This window comes from Nerophis ophidion, linkage group LG15, assembly GCF_033978795.1.
Source record: "Nerophis ophidion isolate RoL-2023_Sa linkage group LG15, RoL_Noph_v1.0, whole genome shotgun sequence".
NCBI lineage: Eukaryota > Metazoa > Chordata > Actinopteri > Syngnathiformes > Syngnathidae > Nerophis > Nerophis ophidion.
This window is the reverse complement of record NC_084625.1, coordinates 30663444-30682837: the sequence shown is the minus strand read 5'-3', so window position 1 is coordinate 30682837 and position 19394 is coordinate 30663444. Positions and strand designations below refer to the sequence as shown.

Here is a 19394-nt window from a genome sequence, read left to right as displayed (position 1 = left end):
GATTCCCGCTTCCGCCATCCTAGTCACTGCTGTTTTGTCCTTGGGCAAGACACTTTACCCACCTGCTCCCAGTGCCACCCACACCGGTTTAAATGTAACTTAGATATTGGGTTTCACTATATAAAGCGCTTTGAGTCACTAGAGAAAATTGCTATATAAATATAATTCACTTCACATATAATTCACTATTAATGCACTGTGCAGTGTTTACTAGCTAGCTAACATTTACGTGAGACAAATTTTCCGTGTTTACAAATTAGTTTGCAACTGGTGTCATGTTCCCATGCACATGAAGATGTGACTCAGAAGTCAAACATATACAGTCATAGGCGTTGATCCCGTGGGTGTCTCGGGGCCCGAGCACCCACGGACAATGCCGAGCACCCACCTGTGATTGATGGCAACTTTCATTCTTTAAAAATTTTTTACAAAAATCAGTCTTATTGTCGTTAAAAAAGTCACAAATCAATTAGTCTTTAATTAAAAAAGCCTAACCTCAATTTCATTGTGCCTGATTATGAACTAATGACACAATCATCTTGACTTTAAGCACATTGCTCACAAGCGAATGAATGGCATACTTACTCAACAGGCATATATGTCACACGAAGGGTGGCCGTATAAATATGTGCCATATAGTGAAACCACACTAAACAACAACAAACGCATTGTGGAAGAATATTTACATCGCAACACAACATAAACACTACCGAACATCCATCCATCTTCTTCCGCTTATCCGATGTCAGGTCGCGGGGGCAGCAGCCTAAGCAGGGAAACCCAAACTTTCCTTTCCCCAGCCACTTCGTCCAGCTCTTCCCGGGGATCCCGAGGCGATCCCAGGACAGCCAGGACGCTACAATATAAACAAACGCCATTGTTGGATCTACACCTAAAAGCTACTGTAATAATACCATGTACAATAGTGTAACTAGTCGATAGTTACAATCGACTAGTTACACTAGGAAGATTTTTACAACACAAAATCTTCCTTTGTTTTTTTTTTGTATTTATATTATATTTATATGCTCATCAAATATGTCCCTGGACACATGAGGACTTTGAATATGACCAATGTATGATCCTGTAACTCCTTGGTATCGGATTGATACCCAAATGTGTGGTATCATCCAAAACTAATGTAAAGTATCAAACAACAGAAGCGTAAGTGATTATTACATTTTAACAGAAGTGTAGATAGAACATGTTAAAAGAGAAAGTAAGCATTTTATTTAAGGACAAAATTGCAAAAAGAAACATATGTTTAATGTACCCTAAGATTTTTTGTTAAAATAAAGCCGATTAATATGATAATAATTTTAGCGCCGGTATCGATACCAAAATATTGGTATCGGGACAACACTAGTTCCTACATAATGAAAGAAGAAAATTATATGAGGATGACGACAACCGGTTCTCTTAAAAAGACTGTCATCCTCATCCCCTGCAGCTAATTCTTTCCCGTTATTAATCGAATTACATAAGACTGTAGAAGTGTTTAGGAGTGTAATAAGTGTCTATGAGTGTGTGTGAAAGAACAGTTTACAAAGACCTAAAATACATACAATATTCAAGAAAATCATCCATTAAATAGTTTCCCTAATTCGCAGAAATTCACCCAGGAGGTCGGAACCTTGCAACATATATAAACCGACTTCTTTTTTAATGAGTGGGAGATTTTCTGCCTGTCACTCACTCTGATTGGAGAGATACAGTCGCGACACAGACACGTCCGTAAAAAGACCTTATTAAAAGTTGGGGTAACTTTTGATGCTGACGGTCATCAATGAAGCAAAGTCATCAAACAACTTCCGTCTTATGTCCGGGTCAATGCGGTATTTAGTTCCTATTCCACATCTAGTGTACCGTGAGATATTGATTGGTGTGCAATTTCACCTAATTGATCAGAATTTTTTTTTTTGCAAACCCATCCATCCATCCATTTCCCACCGCTTATTCGTCAATCGCTGGGGGCGCTGGTGCCTATCTCAGCTACAATCGCGCGGAAGGCGGGGTACGCCCTGGACAAGTCGCCACCTCATCGCAGGGCCAACACAGATAGACAGACAACATTCACACTCACATTCACACACTAGGGACCATTTAGTGTTGCCAATCAACCTATCCCCAGGTGCATGTCTTTGGAAGTGGGAGAAAGCCGGAGTACCCGGAGGGAACCCACGCAGTCACGGGGAGGACATGCATACTCCACACAGAAAGATCCCGAGCCCGGGATTGAACCCAGGACTACTCAGGACCTTCGTTTTGTGAGGCAGACGCACTAACCCCTCTGTCACCGTGCTGCCCATTATCGATGTTTGCAAACCAATAATTATAATCCGCAAACGATATGCCGTTGTAGAGTGTCTGTTGTGTCTGGATATCTGCAGAGTAACCGTGTAATACTTTTTCGTACCAGTAGGTGGCAGCAGGTAGCTCATTGCTTTGTAAGCCTACTTAGAGACAAGAGAATTAATGATGGTTATGGTTAGAATTCATATCGAACAATTGCATCAGGTACTTGATTAGAACGACTTTATATTGTCATTATAGGCTATTGAGTTTCCTTTTTTAACATTTTCTGATGGTGGTGTCTGTCATGTATTGGTTACTCGGGTCACAGGTCAATACCGGAACCATTGTAAGGGGAACTTAAGGGCGGGGGACACAGGATATGATGGCATGTGTTGTGTGTTGGACACCTGGAAGTGGAAAAAGTAAGAGCGGGAATAAAAGGCAGAAAAAGACAATAAGTTTTCTTTTGGTGTATTATTAAGCTTAGATTACTAATAAGTGACAAGTTTGGCACACAACAATGGCGATAATAGTGTCCCCCTGGATTTTTTCAATGAAAAAACTGTGTCTTGGATCAAAAAAGGTTGAAAAACACTGAACTAGAGGAAGCCTTCCTCGTGTGCGCTCACTTAAGTTAAGTTAAAGTACCAATGAGTGCCACACACACACACTAAGTGTGGTGAAATTTGTCCTCTGCATTGACCCATCCCCTTGATCACCCCCTGGGAAATGAGGGGAGCAGTGAACAGCAGTGGTGCCGCGCCCGGGAATCATTTATGGTGATTCAGCCCCCAATTCCAACCCTTGATGCTGAGTGCCAAACAGGGAGGCAATGAGTCGCATTTTTTCATAGTCTTTGGTATGACTCAGCCGGGGCTTGAACTCACAACCTACTGATCTCAGGGCGGACACTCTAACCACTAGGCCAAGGGCGTAGATTTGGGTAGGGACGCTAGGGACACGTCCCTACCAATATCCAGCCGCTACTGTGTAGTCACTATCAATACAAGCGCTGCCCGTAATGTTTAGTCAATGATTATGGCACAGAAAGGGTTAAATATCGGTCCCTGCTGGAAGTCCCGCCTCTAACCTAAATATCGCTCCCTGATTGGTTGCCGCATTCAAGCTAACTTACGTGTGATTGGCTCTCCCCGCTGTCACTCCTTCTGCTTGTAAAAGCTAGCCTACATGCTAGTTGCTAGCGAGGGAGCAGAAGCAGTTAATGCATTCAAGGCTGATCTTTTAAAGCAAGACTTGCAAAATGTTTTTGTGGAGGATACTAATGAAGGATACGATACTTTCCTGGATATATTTCTGACACTTCATGACCATCATTGTCCATTGAGAGAATATAAGCAAAATACTAAAAAGAGTGAGAAACCATGGGGCTTAGTAAAAGCCTGTAAAAAAAAAAAAAAAAGGCTTTACAAGGAATTTATTAAGAATCGAACAAAGCAAAAGAAGGACAAATATAAAAAGTATAAAAACAGATTGACATGTATCATGAGGCTGCAACAAAAAAACGATTAAGAACAATTGCTGCATAAACATAAAAATAATATTGTAACCTGGCATGTGCTTAATACTATGATTAAAAAAATCTAGCAATAAGGATTTTACAGCATATCTGGTAAAAGATGACAACTCAATTATTGAAAATATAGAAGAAATAGCTGAGGAATTCAATAAGTTTTTTGTGAATGTTGGCCCAAATTTGGCACAATATATAAATTTAAAAATGAAGCATGAGAAAAAGTTAAAGCCTGTATCTAACATAAACAATTCAATGTTTCTTGGTGGAGTTTGTGAAAGTGATGTGTAAGAAGTGGTCAGAAAGTTTAAAAATAAAAAAATCTGTCGATGGTAACAACATGGATATGTCACTTGTTAAAGAAGTGATGGATTGTGTCCTGAAGCCGTTTACTTATATATGCAATAAATCTTTATCAACTGGAATTTTTCCTGACAAAATGAAAATCGCAAAAGTTATTCCAATTTATAAAAATGGTGATAAACATATGGTCTCAAATTACAGACCTGTGTCCTTACTACCTCAATTTGCAAAAATTCTTGAGAAATTATTTGTATATAGACTTGATAAGTTTATTGACAAACATGAGCTATTGAATGAGCATCAGTATGGCTTCAGGAGTAATCCATCTACATCCCTCGCAGTGATGGACTTTGTAGAAAACACAGCTACAGCAATAGAAAAAAAGCAACACACCGTTGGAGTATTTATTGACTTATGTAAAGCTTTTGACACAATCGATCATTCCTTACTTCTGCGGAAATTGGAAAAATATGGCATAAGAGGTGTTTCGCAACAGTGGTTAAGTAGTTATTTAAGTAACAGATCTCAATATGTGGAAATTAATAAGATTAAATCACAGCCAAGAAGAGTAACTTGTGGGGTTCCACAAGGCTCGGTATTGGGACCTAAGTGTTTTGTACTCTACCTAAATGATATTTGTTCAGTATGTAATAAATTAAAATGTATTATTTTTGCCGATGATACAAATGTATATTGTTCAGGAGAAGACTTAAAGGAAGTGTTGAGGATAATAGGGGTTGAGTTAATTCAGCTAAAAAAAAATGGTTTGATATTAATAAGTTATAATTAAATGATAAGAAAACCAAATTTATCGTGTTTAGTGGTGCAAGGACAAATTGTGAAGCAAAATTAAAATTAAATCAAGTGGAAATTGATAGAGTATATGAAACTAATTTCTTGGGAATAATAATTGATCATAAACTGTGTTGGAAACCGCATATTGAATATATAAAGGGAAAAATATCCAAATCTATTGCTATTCTTTATAAAGTAAGACACATGCTGAATAAGACATGCCTGCATATGTTGTATTATTATTTTATTTTTCCATATTTAATGTATTCTGTTGAAATTTGGGGAAATGTTTATAAAACAAACATAGACACAATAATAACATTTCAAAAAAGGGTCATTAGAATAATACACAAAGCCTGCTACTATGAACATACCAATCCATTATTTATGAGTTCAAATGTATTAAAATTTACTGACATTGTGTTTTTAAAAACAATGGAAATTATGTTTTGAGTAAATAACAACAGCCTTCCAGCTTGTATTCTCAGGCTATTTAATTTAAGAGGACGAAACTATAATTTACGGGGATATCGATTTTTGAAATAGGTAAAGCGAGAACAAATATAAAATACAAATGTATTACAGTTTTAGGAGTTAAATGGTGGAACAAGCTCAGTGATGAGCTGAAGACATGCACTTCTTTTGTAAGGTTTAAGAAAAACATCGAAAGGTGAAATAATTGAAAATGATAAAATATAGTAACAATTACTTTCATCCCATTGATTTTTTTATTGATTTTTTTACGTTGATGTTCCAGGCAATCTAATCTTCAGTGAAGGTATAGGATAGGCAAATATAAGCTTTGGCTTCAGCCTATTCCTTTTTTGTCATTATTTTTATTTTCTTTTGTGTGTAAATGTGCATAATTGTATACATATAACATGTACTGTTAAACTGATCACACAAAATGGTTGATTGATTTGATTGATTATATGACCGAAATAAACTTATTTCATTCATTCAGTTCATTTATGTTTATTTACAATGTTGTATTGCATGAATGTATTTCTGATGTTGTTGATGGACAGTAGGCTATGTTAATTGACAGTATGATGCACAGTTGCACTACAGCCCTACACTAAAGAGTAAAGATGAGAACTCTTCCAAGTTGTCTCCTTTGCTTTCATTTTAGTTGCTTTACCCTATAACATCTGCATGACGTGAAATTATGATTGCTAATGTAAAAAAAAAAAAAGTAAACTTTCAGAGTGCTGCCTTGGAGCACTTTTGTGTCCCCACCAATCTCCAAATCAAACCTACTCCCTTGCACTAGGCCACTGAGTAAGTAACTTGGGTTATAGGATGTGATGGCAGTGGTGCAGATCTCTTCTCACTTATTCACGTTCATTTGTCGCCAAACTTCATGTTCCGACCCACATGGGGGTCCAAAGGAAAAGTAAAAGAAGCCTTTCATGATGAAGCAGGAACACGGTGTCAGTTCAGCAGACTCAGGACGTGAGCGCGGTGAATAATGCAGTGGAGGGATGGAAACCTCAGATCACAGAGTACCGGGCAAATTCTGTTCAAACGCATCGTCCTCTTTTATAATGAATTTGACTTGTTTCATTCTTTTATCGCACGTTATATAAGAGAGACTTTTTTTTTTTAAGTTTGCCAGCTCCTGTCAAAATCCTAATTGTGTCTTCATCCTCCTGTCTACTCTTTTTATCCGGCCTCTTTTTCAGGCTAATAAGATAGTTTGCCTAATACGGCCCGGGTTGAAAACTCAGAACTCCTTCAAATTGGCAAACGTGTGATCGCGTTGCATCAGCGGGTCAATGCAAAGACCACTTGCAATCTGTTGGGATCGCACGTTTGATCCTCGAAACGCAATTTCAAACCAAAGGATAAAGCGGAAGGACTCCAACCATGTTAGAACTGGCCATAACATTATGTACACCTGCCCAATCGAATGAAGTGGAGGTGTATCACAGAAAAGGCTGTTATTTGAGTGTGAAACGAGATATAAATGAAAAAAACAGACAAGCAGCAAGAAGCTTTGGGAAGCAGAAGCAGTCGGATGGTAATGTTCATCCCCTTAATCATTTATTAGTCTCTCTGACAGCAAGGCCAAGGAGCAGCGTGGGAGCTTGAACTTAAGCTAAACACTCCTAATGGACTGCTACACACACACACACACACACACACATATTTCCCACTGTCAGTGTCTGAAGCGCACCAGGTAAAAATAGTTTGCTGTGAGAGAATGTATACTGTATGAAAATATAATATTAATCGTTGAGCAGTTGTGCTTCATTTTCAATCTTGAGACATTTTGAATAAATTTGTGGCAACATAGGTTGATTGGCAACTCTAAATTGGCCCTAGTGTGTGAATGTGAGTGTGAATGTTGTCTGTGTATCTGTGTTGGCCCTGTGATGAGTGGGCGACTTGTCCAGGATGTACACTGCCTTCCGCCTGATTGTAGCTGAGATAAGGGCCAGCGCTCCCCGTGATCCCGAAGGGAATAAGCGGTAGAAAATGGATGGATGGGTGAAAGTTGGGGTAATTTTCAACTCTAGCCTAATATAGTAAAATAAAATGTAAATGTTAATTACATATTAAATATCATGTGCGGTGTTCAGGTCTGTGGGACCCGTTTTTGATTTTTATTAAAAGAAAAATTATACAATTAATTATTTTTTTCCAACTGAGACTCACTGGCTTTGGCTCATTTTTTGTGAAGAACACATATCAGAATACATATTTAATGAACACACACCATACACCCCCACTACACATTTCTATTACATATAAGATGTCCGGGTCCACTGGACTGGAAGAAGTGTCAAAAGATGGAGCTAGCTGTTTAAATCACATTCAGACTTTAATTTAATCAATTACGAAGCAGCATCTCCACATCCAGAAACAACCACACTGGAAATGTGTCCCGTGAAACCGTGACCGGAACTCTAATAACTATAGTTCTTTGGGTGAATTATGTGTAACCCACTACACCAGTATGTTTTAGCGATTTCATGGTGAGTTTACTGACGGATCTAAGTAAGAACTTTACGCTACTTTATATTAGAAATGGCCACAGCGGAGAATGAATGCCACAAAACCAAAAGATAGAGAAAAAGAAGCAGCTTATCGACCACAGTGTCAACACGGACTTTAACGGCCGATACGCGCAATTATTTAGGATTTATGCAGATCCCAAATACGGATCAGCAGGGACCAGAAATTAAGAAAAGTAAATTTTGCATAATATTGGGAAACAGAATGACAGATTATATATATATATATATATATATATATATATATATATATATATATATATATATATTTGGATTATCCAGAGAATAGTGCTCGATACCGTGGTAGAGCGCAATATGTAGGTGTGGGGAAAAAATCACAAGACTACTTCATCTCTACAGAACTGTTTCATGAGGGGTTCCCTCAATCATCAGGAGATTTTAATGGAAGCATTCACATACAATGGTTTATATAGGGCACAGAGTGGGTGGGTACAAGCAGGCGTAGGGTGTGGTGATTGGCTCATGTGTTACCTAGGAGGTGTTTCCGTCTGTGGCGGCATGTTGAAATGATTTCACTGCGCTTGTTGAGGGATGATAGATCTGGATGATATATAATAAACAGTTTCTCTTTTAAGCATAGGTTGCATCTTTTATTACCACTGTTGTAAGGTGTGCTGGATGCAAGAATTTGCCATGTTATTGAATATTCAACATTATTGTCTTTGAGGTTCCAAATGTGTTTGCTGAGTTCTGTAGAATTCCGCAAAGTCTGGTTTCTAAAGGAGGCGTTGTGATTATTCCATCTTGTTTTGAACGCTCCTTCGGTTAATCCTACGTACGTGTCGGATGTGTTAATATCCTTGCGTGTTACCTTTGCTTGGTAAACGACTGATGTCTGTAAGCACCTTCCGTTGAGAGGGCAATCAGGTTTCTTGCGACAGTTACATTCATTATTGGTTTCAGAGTCGTTTAGTCTGGGGGTAGGCAGTCCTTTTGCAATTGCTTTGTTGTGGTTTGAAATGATTTGTTGCATGTTATTCATACAGCTGTAGCTCAATTTAATGTTGTTCACGCGCAAAAACGTCCACACAGCGGACATCATTAATCCATGAAAATATGAAGCAGCTGACGAAAAGTCTGCTCGACCTGTTTAAGTTTATTATTTTCTCCTGACTCTGCAAACTGGATGAGTGAGCATTAGCCTTGCTCACTGGGTGTTATGCAGACATACAGCTGTTGCTGTCAACTCTGACCTTTCTGGTCGTTTAAGGACACCCCCCACCGACCCCTCCGCCCGCTTCCCCATCCGTCCGTCGGATGGGGTATACGCAACCTAGTACGCATGCGCGGAAAAAATGCATGCGTCATATAGTGTATCCTTACCCTGTGTTTCAGGGTAGACTATTGCCACATTTCTCTTAACAGTAAACCTTGCTTGCCTCACCATCAGCAGCTGTTAGACTAGCCCTATAATAGTGAATCACACCTGATCCATTATACATGGATCATATCACTAATGACCGTGTGGAAGTAAACAATGTGATAAAGAACATTTTACAAGAATCATAGATATCTGCTCAGGACAGTGTGCTTGTTGGCTGAAACTGGTGGTCGTACTTGACGGCCGCAACCACTTCATGGCTTCACAATATTTATGGAGTACAAAACTTGACACAGTGGACAATAACTAGTAATAGTCTGCTTTGCCAGTCCAAATGTATTTGCTATTTTTCCTAGTCTTTCGTTGTCTTTCCTTTGACGAATGGACAAAGTATTTCACTAAGTAGAATCACAGCTGACCTGGACATTCGAAAGATCTCTTGCGGTTCAATTGTCACAACACACTCGTTGACAAACATACACAAACAGACTGCCGTTCTTTCAGGCCTTATCCAAAACCGTCGCTCAACCATTTATGTTGCCGTCTAAGATGTTTTGTATCCGAAATAGCTGCAATCGCGCAAGGTATTCATGTGGGATTTCCTCACGGCCAAGTCTGGATGACCGGCCTCCATCTTTCTTAGGTCACTTCTTATGTAGAGCACGGTCTTTCTGGCATCACTTCCTCCCCGAACTGGTTGTCAACGATCAATGAGTCCATTGAAAACTGAGAGCCGGAGATTCAAGAAAAAAATGGCACACTTACCCATGTTAAAAATTGGCCGAGGAGGGGGACCTTAAACGCTGATTTAGGGTGGCTGAAACGAGGCTTAGGCTAAATAAACATTTGTTTAATGGGTTATCCAGCTTAGTGTAGACATAGCCTTGGAGATTCTTTGTTTGGATCGGGAAGAAGTAATCTATGATTTGTGGACATGTAGACGATACTTCATTGATTCTTTTGAGTAAAATTGAAGATTATGCATAAAGTCACAACCTAATCGGACTGTGTTTGTGACCACACTTGAACGTTCCAAGAAAAAAATGTAATTTAAAAATGGACACTGAGGACAAACGCATATCGAGACAGACTAACTGCAGCAGGGCGGTAAATCCGACTCATGTTTCCGTCAGTCTACCCCAGGGCAGCTGTGGCTACTGATGTAGCTTACCACCACCAGGGGTGAATGAATGACGGGTTCCCACTTCAATGTGAGCGCTTTGAGTATCTAACAATAGAAAAGCGCGATATAAATCTAATCTATTATTATTATTATGTATTAGTTATTTCCTTGAACACTGAATTGTGTCTTTGGTCCATGAGTTGTTTAACTTGAGATGAACTGAACCATATCAGAGTTCACTTCTTAGACAGAGATCTAACTCTTCAATTGGCATCTGTTTGTGTTGGTGGAGTTTTTGAACAGTAACAACAGACTCAACCATAAATGCGAACCTTCAATTCCGAGCTACGCTAAATGTTACCATACGTTGTATCTCAAATATTTTCACCCTATCCAAGTATTAGAATTCTGTTTATGGAAACATCTACTTTATCATCTCCTTTCTCTCCCAGTGGGATGGCGTTGGTCCCTTCCCAGACACAGTGGATCCCCCCAAAGGGGTTCAGATGCTCTGGCACCCCACCATCGTCAAGCCCTACCTCACTTTGCTGTCTGAATGCTCCAATCCTGACACCCTGGAGGGAGCAGCTGGAGCCCTGCAGAACCTGGCTGCTGGCAGCTGGAAGGTAATGTTGATAAATATTAAAATGTTCTAACTTTCCTTTATAAACAACAATTTTGAAGCTTCATGTGTGGGTTCAACAGCTTGAGGCGTCAAACAATCCAATGAGAATGTATCATATCTGGATATCCTTGAGGAAAGAAATACATATTTGTTACACAAACATGACTTTGGAATGACACAACTTTAAATGTGACATTGTTGGTTGCAAATGGCCAACCTAGAAATGCTGATAGGAATGTGGTTTTTTGTCCCTCTAAGATTCCCTTGAGGTTATGTTCGTTTTTCTCAATTGAAACCTGAAGGACACACTATGAAAGACAGGAAGGTGTCTTTTAGAGGTGTCGTGGAAGAGTGCGGGCACCAGGCTTCCCTCTAGCAAACACTTTCTATTTTCGGGTCGGGTCGTTCTCCAAAGGGAGTTTCTCTTCTTGTGTAAATGACAACATGCTTTGCCCTAATTTTTGTCTCATGCAAATGACATTTGTTGCACCCCCTATGGGTGTTATGTGACTAGGAGTGGGGGAAATCGAACGTAAACAATTCAATCATCAATCAATGTTTATTTATATATCCCCAAATCACAAATGTCTCAAAGGACTGCACAAACCACTACGACTACGACATCCCCGGAAGAACCCACATAAGGGCAAGGAAAACTCACACCCATTGGGACGTTGGTGACAATGATGACTATGAGAACCTTGGAGAGGACCACAAATGTGGGCAAGCCCCCACCCCCAGGGGACCGAAAGCAATGGTCGTCAAGCGGATCTAAAATGATACTGTGAAAGTTCAATCCATAGTGGATCCAACACAGCTGCGAGAGTTCAGTTGAAAGCGGATCCAAGACAGCAGCGAGAGTCCCGTCCACAAGAAACCATCCCAAACGGAGTCGGATCAGCAGCACAGAGATGTCCCCAACCGATACACAGGCGAGCGGTCCATCCTGGGTCCCGACGAGGGGTCCATCCTGGGTCCCGACTCTGGACAGCCAGCACTTCATCCATGGCCATCGGACCGGACCCCCTCCGCAAGGGAGGGGGGAACAGAGGAGAAAAAGAAATTCATAATTTATTCGCAAACGTCCAAATTTGGATGGTTTATATTAAATAAAGTGATCAGGTGTTTGGCTATGTCCTAAGTTTGACAGCTTAGTTTGCGTGATAGAATAAATTCTTGAAGTGCTGCCACACAGGTCCATGAAATAATTTGTTAAAAGATAATTATTAATAAATGTATAAAAAAAATTCTGAAAATTACATTTAAGTCCACTATGGACTGAACGCTCACACTAATAGGCTAGATCTATTATGCTAGATCCATTCAACGTCCATTGCACCGGTCGCATTGTCATCCCATTGGGTTGAGTTTTTTCTTGCCCTGATGTGGGATCTGAGCAGAGGATGTCGTTGTGGCTCGTGCAGCCCTTTGAGACACTCGTGATTTAGGGATATATAAGTAATCTTTGATTGATTGATTGATTGAAAATAATCAATTGAAGACTTAAGTAAATACCATAATTTTACATTAAATTACTGAATAATTTATTTACAAATGTTTTTTTATTTGAATTTTAATCAATTTGTAACACATTTAAGTAATTATGTCAGTATTGATTAAATTACTTCATTCCCGTTTAACCCTCCATACATGATGTCAGCGTAGTGTTATTAGCATTAACATTTCAACCCTTTCTTGCTAGATCAGGCTTGGGCAATTATTTTCACTCGGGGGCCACATTTTAATTTTAAAAAATGTTGTATAGTTCAAGACTTACGGTCGTTAGAAAACATGAATGCACATCATAATGGCAGCTACCCTTTCCATCTTAAAGATCTAAAAAAATTATTTGGGAATGTCCGGCGAGCCAGATTGAAAAGCTCAAAGGGCCGCATGTGGCCCCCGGGCCTTAATTTGCCTAGGTCTGTGCTAGATTATATATGTTTGCTCTTTGTTTTTTTGTTGTTTTAATAAAGGTATTTGTCGAATATGCTGCAGTTACAATAGCTGCGGGTCATAAATGGCCCATGAGCCACACTTTGGACACCACTGATTTAGTGCGTAAACCGGTGGTGTACAATATTAAACTTAAGTGTAATAATTATCACAATACTTTAGTTGAGTTTTTTTTAGCTATAAATTATCAAAACTACTAAAAAAGAATTACATTCTTAAAATTGTTCCCCCTGTGGGCAGTGATGACCAATTTGCACCGACGCTTGTCTTTAAGGAGTGAAGTGGAAGCAGCTAAACCAATTGTGAACCGCTGATGGAAGCCATATTTCCCTGGATTGCTCTCCAGGATGCACAATAATGGGTTGAAGTTCAAGTGATCTCAGAAGGCCGACCATCTTCTCCCGATGTCCATTCCGCTACAGATGACCCACAAGGGCGGTGCTACTTGAAGCGTGGATGTTGAGAAGCTCATCTAAGTACGCCATGATGAGGGAGGACAGAGTGCTGTCCAGTTCTTATAATTCTCCCTCTCACGGCACATCACTTGTGATTCAGCGTATTACCTCATGCTCTCATGCTGCCCCCGAGTATAACATCCTCCCCTCGAGTGTTGGGCTTCCTCTTGCAGCTGTTTCCATACGCCTACTGATTGGAGCAGACTATTTCTGCAACGAAAAAAAGTAGCCATGAAGCTGAAAAACTGTCAGTTACAGTTGGTATTGTCTAACATTTCCTTTGTCTCGTCTCCCAGTGGTCGGTGTACATCCGGGCTGCCGTACGGAAGGAAAAAGGCCTTCCCATACTGGTGGAGTTACTGCGGATCGACAACGATAAGGTGGTCTGCGCCGTGGCCACCGCGCTCAGAAATATGGCGCTGGACATCCGGAACAAGGAGTTAATTGGTAAGTCGCAACCTGTGGAAAGGAAACGTCCTTCCCGATGCCCTGACTCACCACCAAATATTTCAGGACCCTCAAATGATCAAATAGTTTGCCATACCTGAGGCGCCTGCCCACTATAGGGACTTTATGTGCATGTTAAAGGGGAACATTATCACAATTTCAAAAGGGTTAAAAACAATAAAAATCAGTTCCCAGTGGCTTGTTTTATTTTTCGAAGTTTTTTTCAAAATTTTACACCTCACGGAATATCCCTAAAAAAAGCTGTAAAGTTCTTGATTTTCCCTATTTGCGATGCGACTGTCCATTTCCCTGTGACGTCATACAGGGCTGCCAATACAAACAACATGGCAATTACCACAGCAAGATATAGCGACATTAGCTCGGATTCAGACTCGGATTTCAGCGGCTTAAGCGATTCAACAGATTACACATGTATTGAAACAGATGGTCGGAGCATGGAGGCAGATAGCGAAAACGAAATTGAAGAAGAAATTGAACCTATTGAGCGAATAACTATTGACGCTATTTGGCCATAAAATGGGTGTACCTAATGAAGTGGCCCATAGCATGGCTGCCTTATTAGCATCGCCGGTAAAATGTGCGGACCAAACGATCAGGACTTTCGCATCTTGTGACACTGGAGCAACTTAAATCCGTCGATTGGTAAGTGTTTGTTTCGCATTAAATGTGGGTATCTAGTTTCAAATGTACATACAGCTAGCGTAAATAGCATGTTAGCATCAATTAGCGTAGCATGTTAGCATCGATTAGCTGGCAGTCATGCTGCCACCAAATATGTCTGATTAGCACATAAGTGAACATCAACAAAACTCACCTTTGTGATTTCGTTGACTTAATTGTTGCAAATGCATCTGCAGGTTATCCATACATCTCTGTGCCATGTCTGTCTTAGCATCGCCGGTAAAATGTGCAGACACTCTGGTACATTCAATGGGGGTCTGGCGGCAGATTTCTTGCCAGTGGTGCAACTTGAATCCCTCCCCGTTAGTGTTGTTACACCCTCCGACAACACACCGACGAGGCATGATGTGTCCAAGGTTCCAAAAAATAGTCGAAAAAACGGAAAATAACAGAGCTGAGACCCGGTGTTTGTAATGTGTTGAAAATGAAAATGGCGGCTGTATTACCTCGGTGACATCACGTTCTGACGTCACCGCTAAAAGACCGATAAACAGAAAGGCGTTTAATTTGCCAAAATTCACCCATTTAGAGTTCGGAAATCGGTTAAAAAAATACATGGTCTTTTTTCTGCAACATTAAGGTATATATTGACGCTTGCATAGGTTTGGTGATAATGTTCCACTTTAAGGGCCTCAAAAAGGCATTGAAGTGTTTTGGAGAAAAACACAGAGCAATTTCACTAGGGACTAGTCGTGTCCCAATACCAATATTTTGGTACTGGCACCAAAATATATTTCGATACTTTTCTAAATAAAGGGTACCACAAAAACATTATTGGCTTTATTTTAACAAAAAATCTTACGGTACATTTAACATATGTTTCTTATTGCAAGTTTGTCCTTAAATAAAATAGTGAACATAAAAGACAACTTGTCTTTTATTAGTAAGTAAACAAACACAAACTCCTAATTAGTCTGCTGACGTATGCGGTAACATATTGTGTCATTCACCAGGAGGTAAGTGTTTCCAGTCATGACACTCTCTGTTGTGCATGAGTAGAATTGTCTGAGGATCTTGTGGTTTAGCTTATACTTCCTCAGTGTCCTGAGGAAGTACAGACACTGTCGTGTCTTTTTCACCACTTTGTCTGTGTGTGTGGTCCAGGACAGGTCTTCTGATATTGTCACTCCAAGGTATTTGAAGTTGGTCATTCTCTCGACCGGCGTCCCTTCTATGCTAAGGGGACTGTTGTTCCTTGCCTCCTGTCTCCTAAAATCCACTATAATATCCTTGGTCTTGCTGACGTTCAGGGCGAGGTGGTTCTCCTGACACCACAGTGCCAGGTTCTTCACTTCACTCAGGTAAGCCGTCTCATCGTTTCTGGAGATCAGGCCCACCACAGCTGTGTCGTCAGCAAATTTCACAATGGAGTTGGTGGTGTTTTTAGCCACACAGTCATGTGAGTATAGTGAATAGAGTAGGGGGCTCACAACACAGCCCTGGGTGGCACCGGTGTTGAGGATAATGGGTGATGAGGCATAGTTCCCTGCTCTCACCTCTTGTGGTCTGCCTGTCAGGAAGTCCAGGACCTACTGACAGAGGATTGAGTTCAAGCCCAGGTCCTTGAGGTTGAAGATCAAGTTTGTTGTCATCAATGACGTTTGTTTACATTGTGACTCCGGTGAGCTAAGGTGTGTAGTGAAGCATGTTTAACTAATCCTCATCCTGCAGGGATGATACTTGTAAGAAAAGTACTTTATTTGTCGCCATGGAGGTGAGGATCAGTGATTTAGAAGTAGCTAAAACACTGCAGACTGCGACTGGACTTAAGCCGTTAGCTTGCTAGCCATGTCTTAAAGCACCTCTTCTTGAGGGCATTTCAGTGTTATAACTTCACCTTTATCTTTACTTTTTACACCAAAATGCGTCCATACTCCCTTTTCTGTCCACACACTGTGTCTGTTTGTAAGTACTCAGTGATTGTGCTAGCCCGCTCGTAAAAACAACGTCATGACGTGACGATGAAGGGGGGTAGCGGACTGGTACGTTTTAGAGGCGGTATAGTACTGAATATAATTCATTGGTATCGCGGTACTATACTAATACCGGTATACCGTGCAGCCCTAATAGGGACCTTGCGGGAATGCTTGTAACTCATATTTTATTTGCTTCTTCAAGCATAACAATTAGCAAAGAGACAGCGCTTAATCTCAAAACATTCTTAAATTGGGACATGCTGAAATTGAGGTACCAAGCAGGCTCTGCTTCTTTTTTTTTTTTTTTTAAACACTGCAACAAAGCAAGAGCTGCTGTTTTTAAGTTTTACAGAGGGGCCACAAGTTGAACAGCCCTTCTTTAGCCTGATAGTGTGCTATGATACAGTCATCCTACTAACATGTATACCTGAAGTGTTTATTCATGGTAAAACATTTTTGTAAATGTGGTAAATTAGCCCACTTCAAAGTGCATATATGGCATGCATTTTACATTTTCTCAGCTGTTTAAAATTTGTGTCGTAGATAGCAAGCAGCTGAGGGAACTTTTGTTCATTTATTGTGAGAATGTTAGATAATAAAAGAATTATGGTTGAAAACAACAAAAGAAGCAATCACATTCCTTACTATAAACATCCCAATGACACTGCAAACGTGTATTCTTGGTGATCTGCATCAATTTAGTAACATGTCATCAAAGAATAAAAATTTCAATATGCATTATAACAAAAAGGGTAATATTAAAGAAATGGATAGATGTTGGTAGTCCAACTCGTACTGACTGGTACACACAAGCTATGGAAATGATATCAGTAAAAAAAAATGCATTTAGTGTAGATCAGGCCCGGGCAATTATTTTGACTCGGGGAGCCAAATTTTGAGAAAAAAATGTGTCTGAGGGCCGGTATATCTATTTTTAGGAAAACTAATACAAATCCTCACAATAAAGTCTTATTGAATGCTAAAAATGTTATGACAGATTGCCTTAAAAACGGAATGGAATTACATTTTTTTCTATAAACGATGAAACCCTGAATATTGACAACATATAAACGTCACACGCCCTCTCAATCTACATATTTTACAATCAAGCCAAATGCAACAAACTCAGCAAAATATGAACACAAAGGGTAAAAAAACAAAACAAATCTACAATCTGATATATCTGATGTATCACAAAGCTTTAGAACTTTGTTTAAAAAAATCTCCTTCCGCGTCCATCCCTGACACACACATTTCAGGCTGGCCGCTCTGGAAACACTCGGTGGAAACGCTCCCCACCCACACTGCTTGGTGCCTTGTCTGACCTGCTGTGATGTAGATTACCATAGTAACTAGTAGGGTTGTATGGTATACGGGTATTAGTATAGTACCGCGATACTAATGAATCATATTCGGTACAATACCGCCCCTGAAAAGTACTGGTCCGCCACACCCTAAGATTTTTTGTTAAAATAAAGCCAGTAATGCCATTTTTTTCTGGTCCCCTTTATTTAGAAAAGTATAGAAAAGTACCAAAAAGTATCGAAGTAATATTGGTATCAGGACAACATTAGTCACTAAAATATCATGCGAAAGCGCAGATTCCAACCATTGAAATTTGTAGTATAGTTCAAGACTTACGGTAATTTGAAAAGATGACTGCACATCATAATGGCAGCTACACTTTCCATATTAAAGATCTAAAAAAGTTATTTGGGAATGTCCGGCGGGCCAGATTGAAAAGCTTAACGGGCCGCATGTGGCTCCCGGGCCTTAATTTGCCCTGGTCTGGTTTAGATAATAAGGAGTAATATATTGAAATATAGGATCCATTATTTAAATTTGTTTTGAATATTAAATGAACCAAAAATATGACATATTTTATCTTTTTGGAAAATATTGGACACAATGTGTTGTCAAGCTTATGAGATGCTATGCAAGTGTAAGCCACTGTGACACTATTTTTCTTTTTTTTTAAATGTTTTTTATTTACTATAAATGGCTTTAATGATAATGTCAATGAGGGCTTTTTAATCACTGCTATGTTGGAGTTGTTAATGCTATTGATACTGTTGTTGATAATATTCATTTTTGTTTGACCGCTTTTGGATTGTTTTGGGTCATGTTTGTGTGTCATCTCAATGGCTCTGTTTATTGCTATTCTGAATGTTGTTGGGTAGGGTTTGGTTTTGGAATTTAAATTGCATTATTATGGTATTGTTGTGTATTTTTTTGTTAGAGTAAAAAAAAGAAAAAAAAAGTGCATTTATTATCCTAAAAGTAAATTGTGGCAAAATAAAATGTCTCTCTCGTTCATTTCTGCCGTGTTTCTGTTGAGTTAAAGTTAAAGTTGTGTCTGTGGTATCTGCTATTCCGTCCGACAACAAGATGTTATTTAGTGTTTCCTCCGCTGGCATTTGATTATTGCAGCTTTTTGGTGGGCTTGGTGGTTTATATCGCAAACTCGCCTCCCTGAGTCACAACAAAGGATTTTGGGAGTCTCTTCGGGCACGTTGTTCGGAACGGTACGAGGACACAGAGGAACGCTACCCTCAAAGCACCTCATTGTTGTCGGATGATTTATGCTCCCTTCTGATGCCAAGTTTGAATTTTATCTTGTTGGTTCAGTTTTGCATCAACACAACAGTTTTTTTCCGTTGTGAGTTGTACAGGAGTTCCTGTAAACTGAATGTTTAATCAATATGTACCCCATCAGCGAGCTCATGGGGTTTTATGCTTTTGATAAAGGAGTTAAAAAGGCATTTGCACAAAATCCGATTGAGACGTTGGCTGTTACATTATCGACCTCCATTTAAAATTAATGGAAGGAAAAAGCACCTCTTGTAACTGCTCTTCTATTTGGTCTTTTTACGACCAGACACTA

General features: G+C 39.7%; 1 protein-coding gene across 7 annotated transcripts in view; it reads left to right on the top strand.

Moving 5' to 3' along the window:
- The window catches only part of ctnnd2a (catenin (cadherin-associated protein), delta 2a), a 747299-nt gene that overhangs the window by 618056 nt on the left and 109849 nt on the right, over nt 1-19394 (top strand). For all 7 annotated transcript variants that reach the window (XM_061922003.1, XM_061922001.1, XM_061922002.1 and 4 more), the window contains exons 18-19: nt 10862-11035; nt 13742-13892. In XM_061922003.1, the coding sequence (XP_061777987.1) occupies nt 10862-11035; nt 13742-13892 (325 nt within the window). The remainder of the gene's footprint in view (nt 1-10861; nt 11036-13741; nt 13893-19394) is intronic.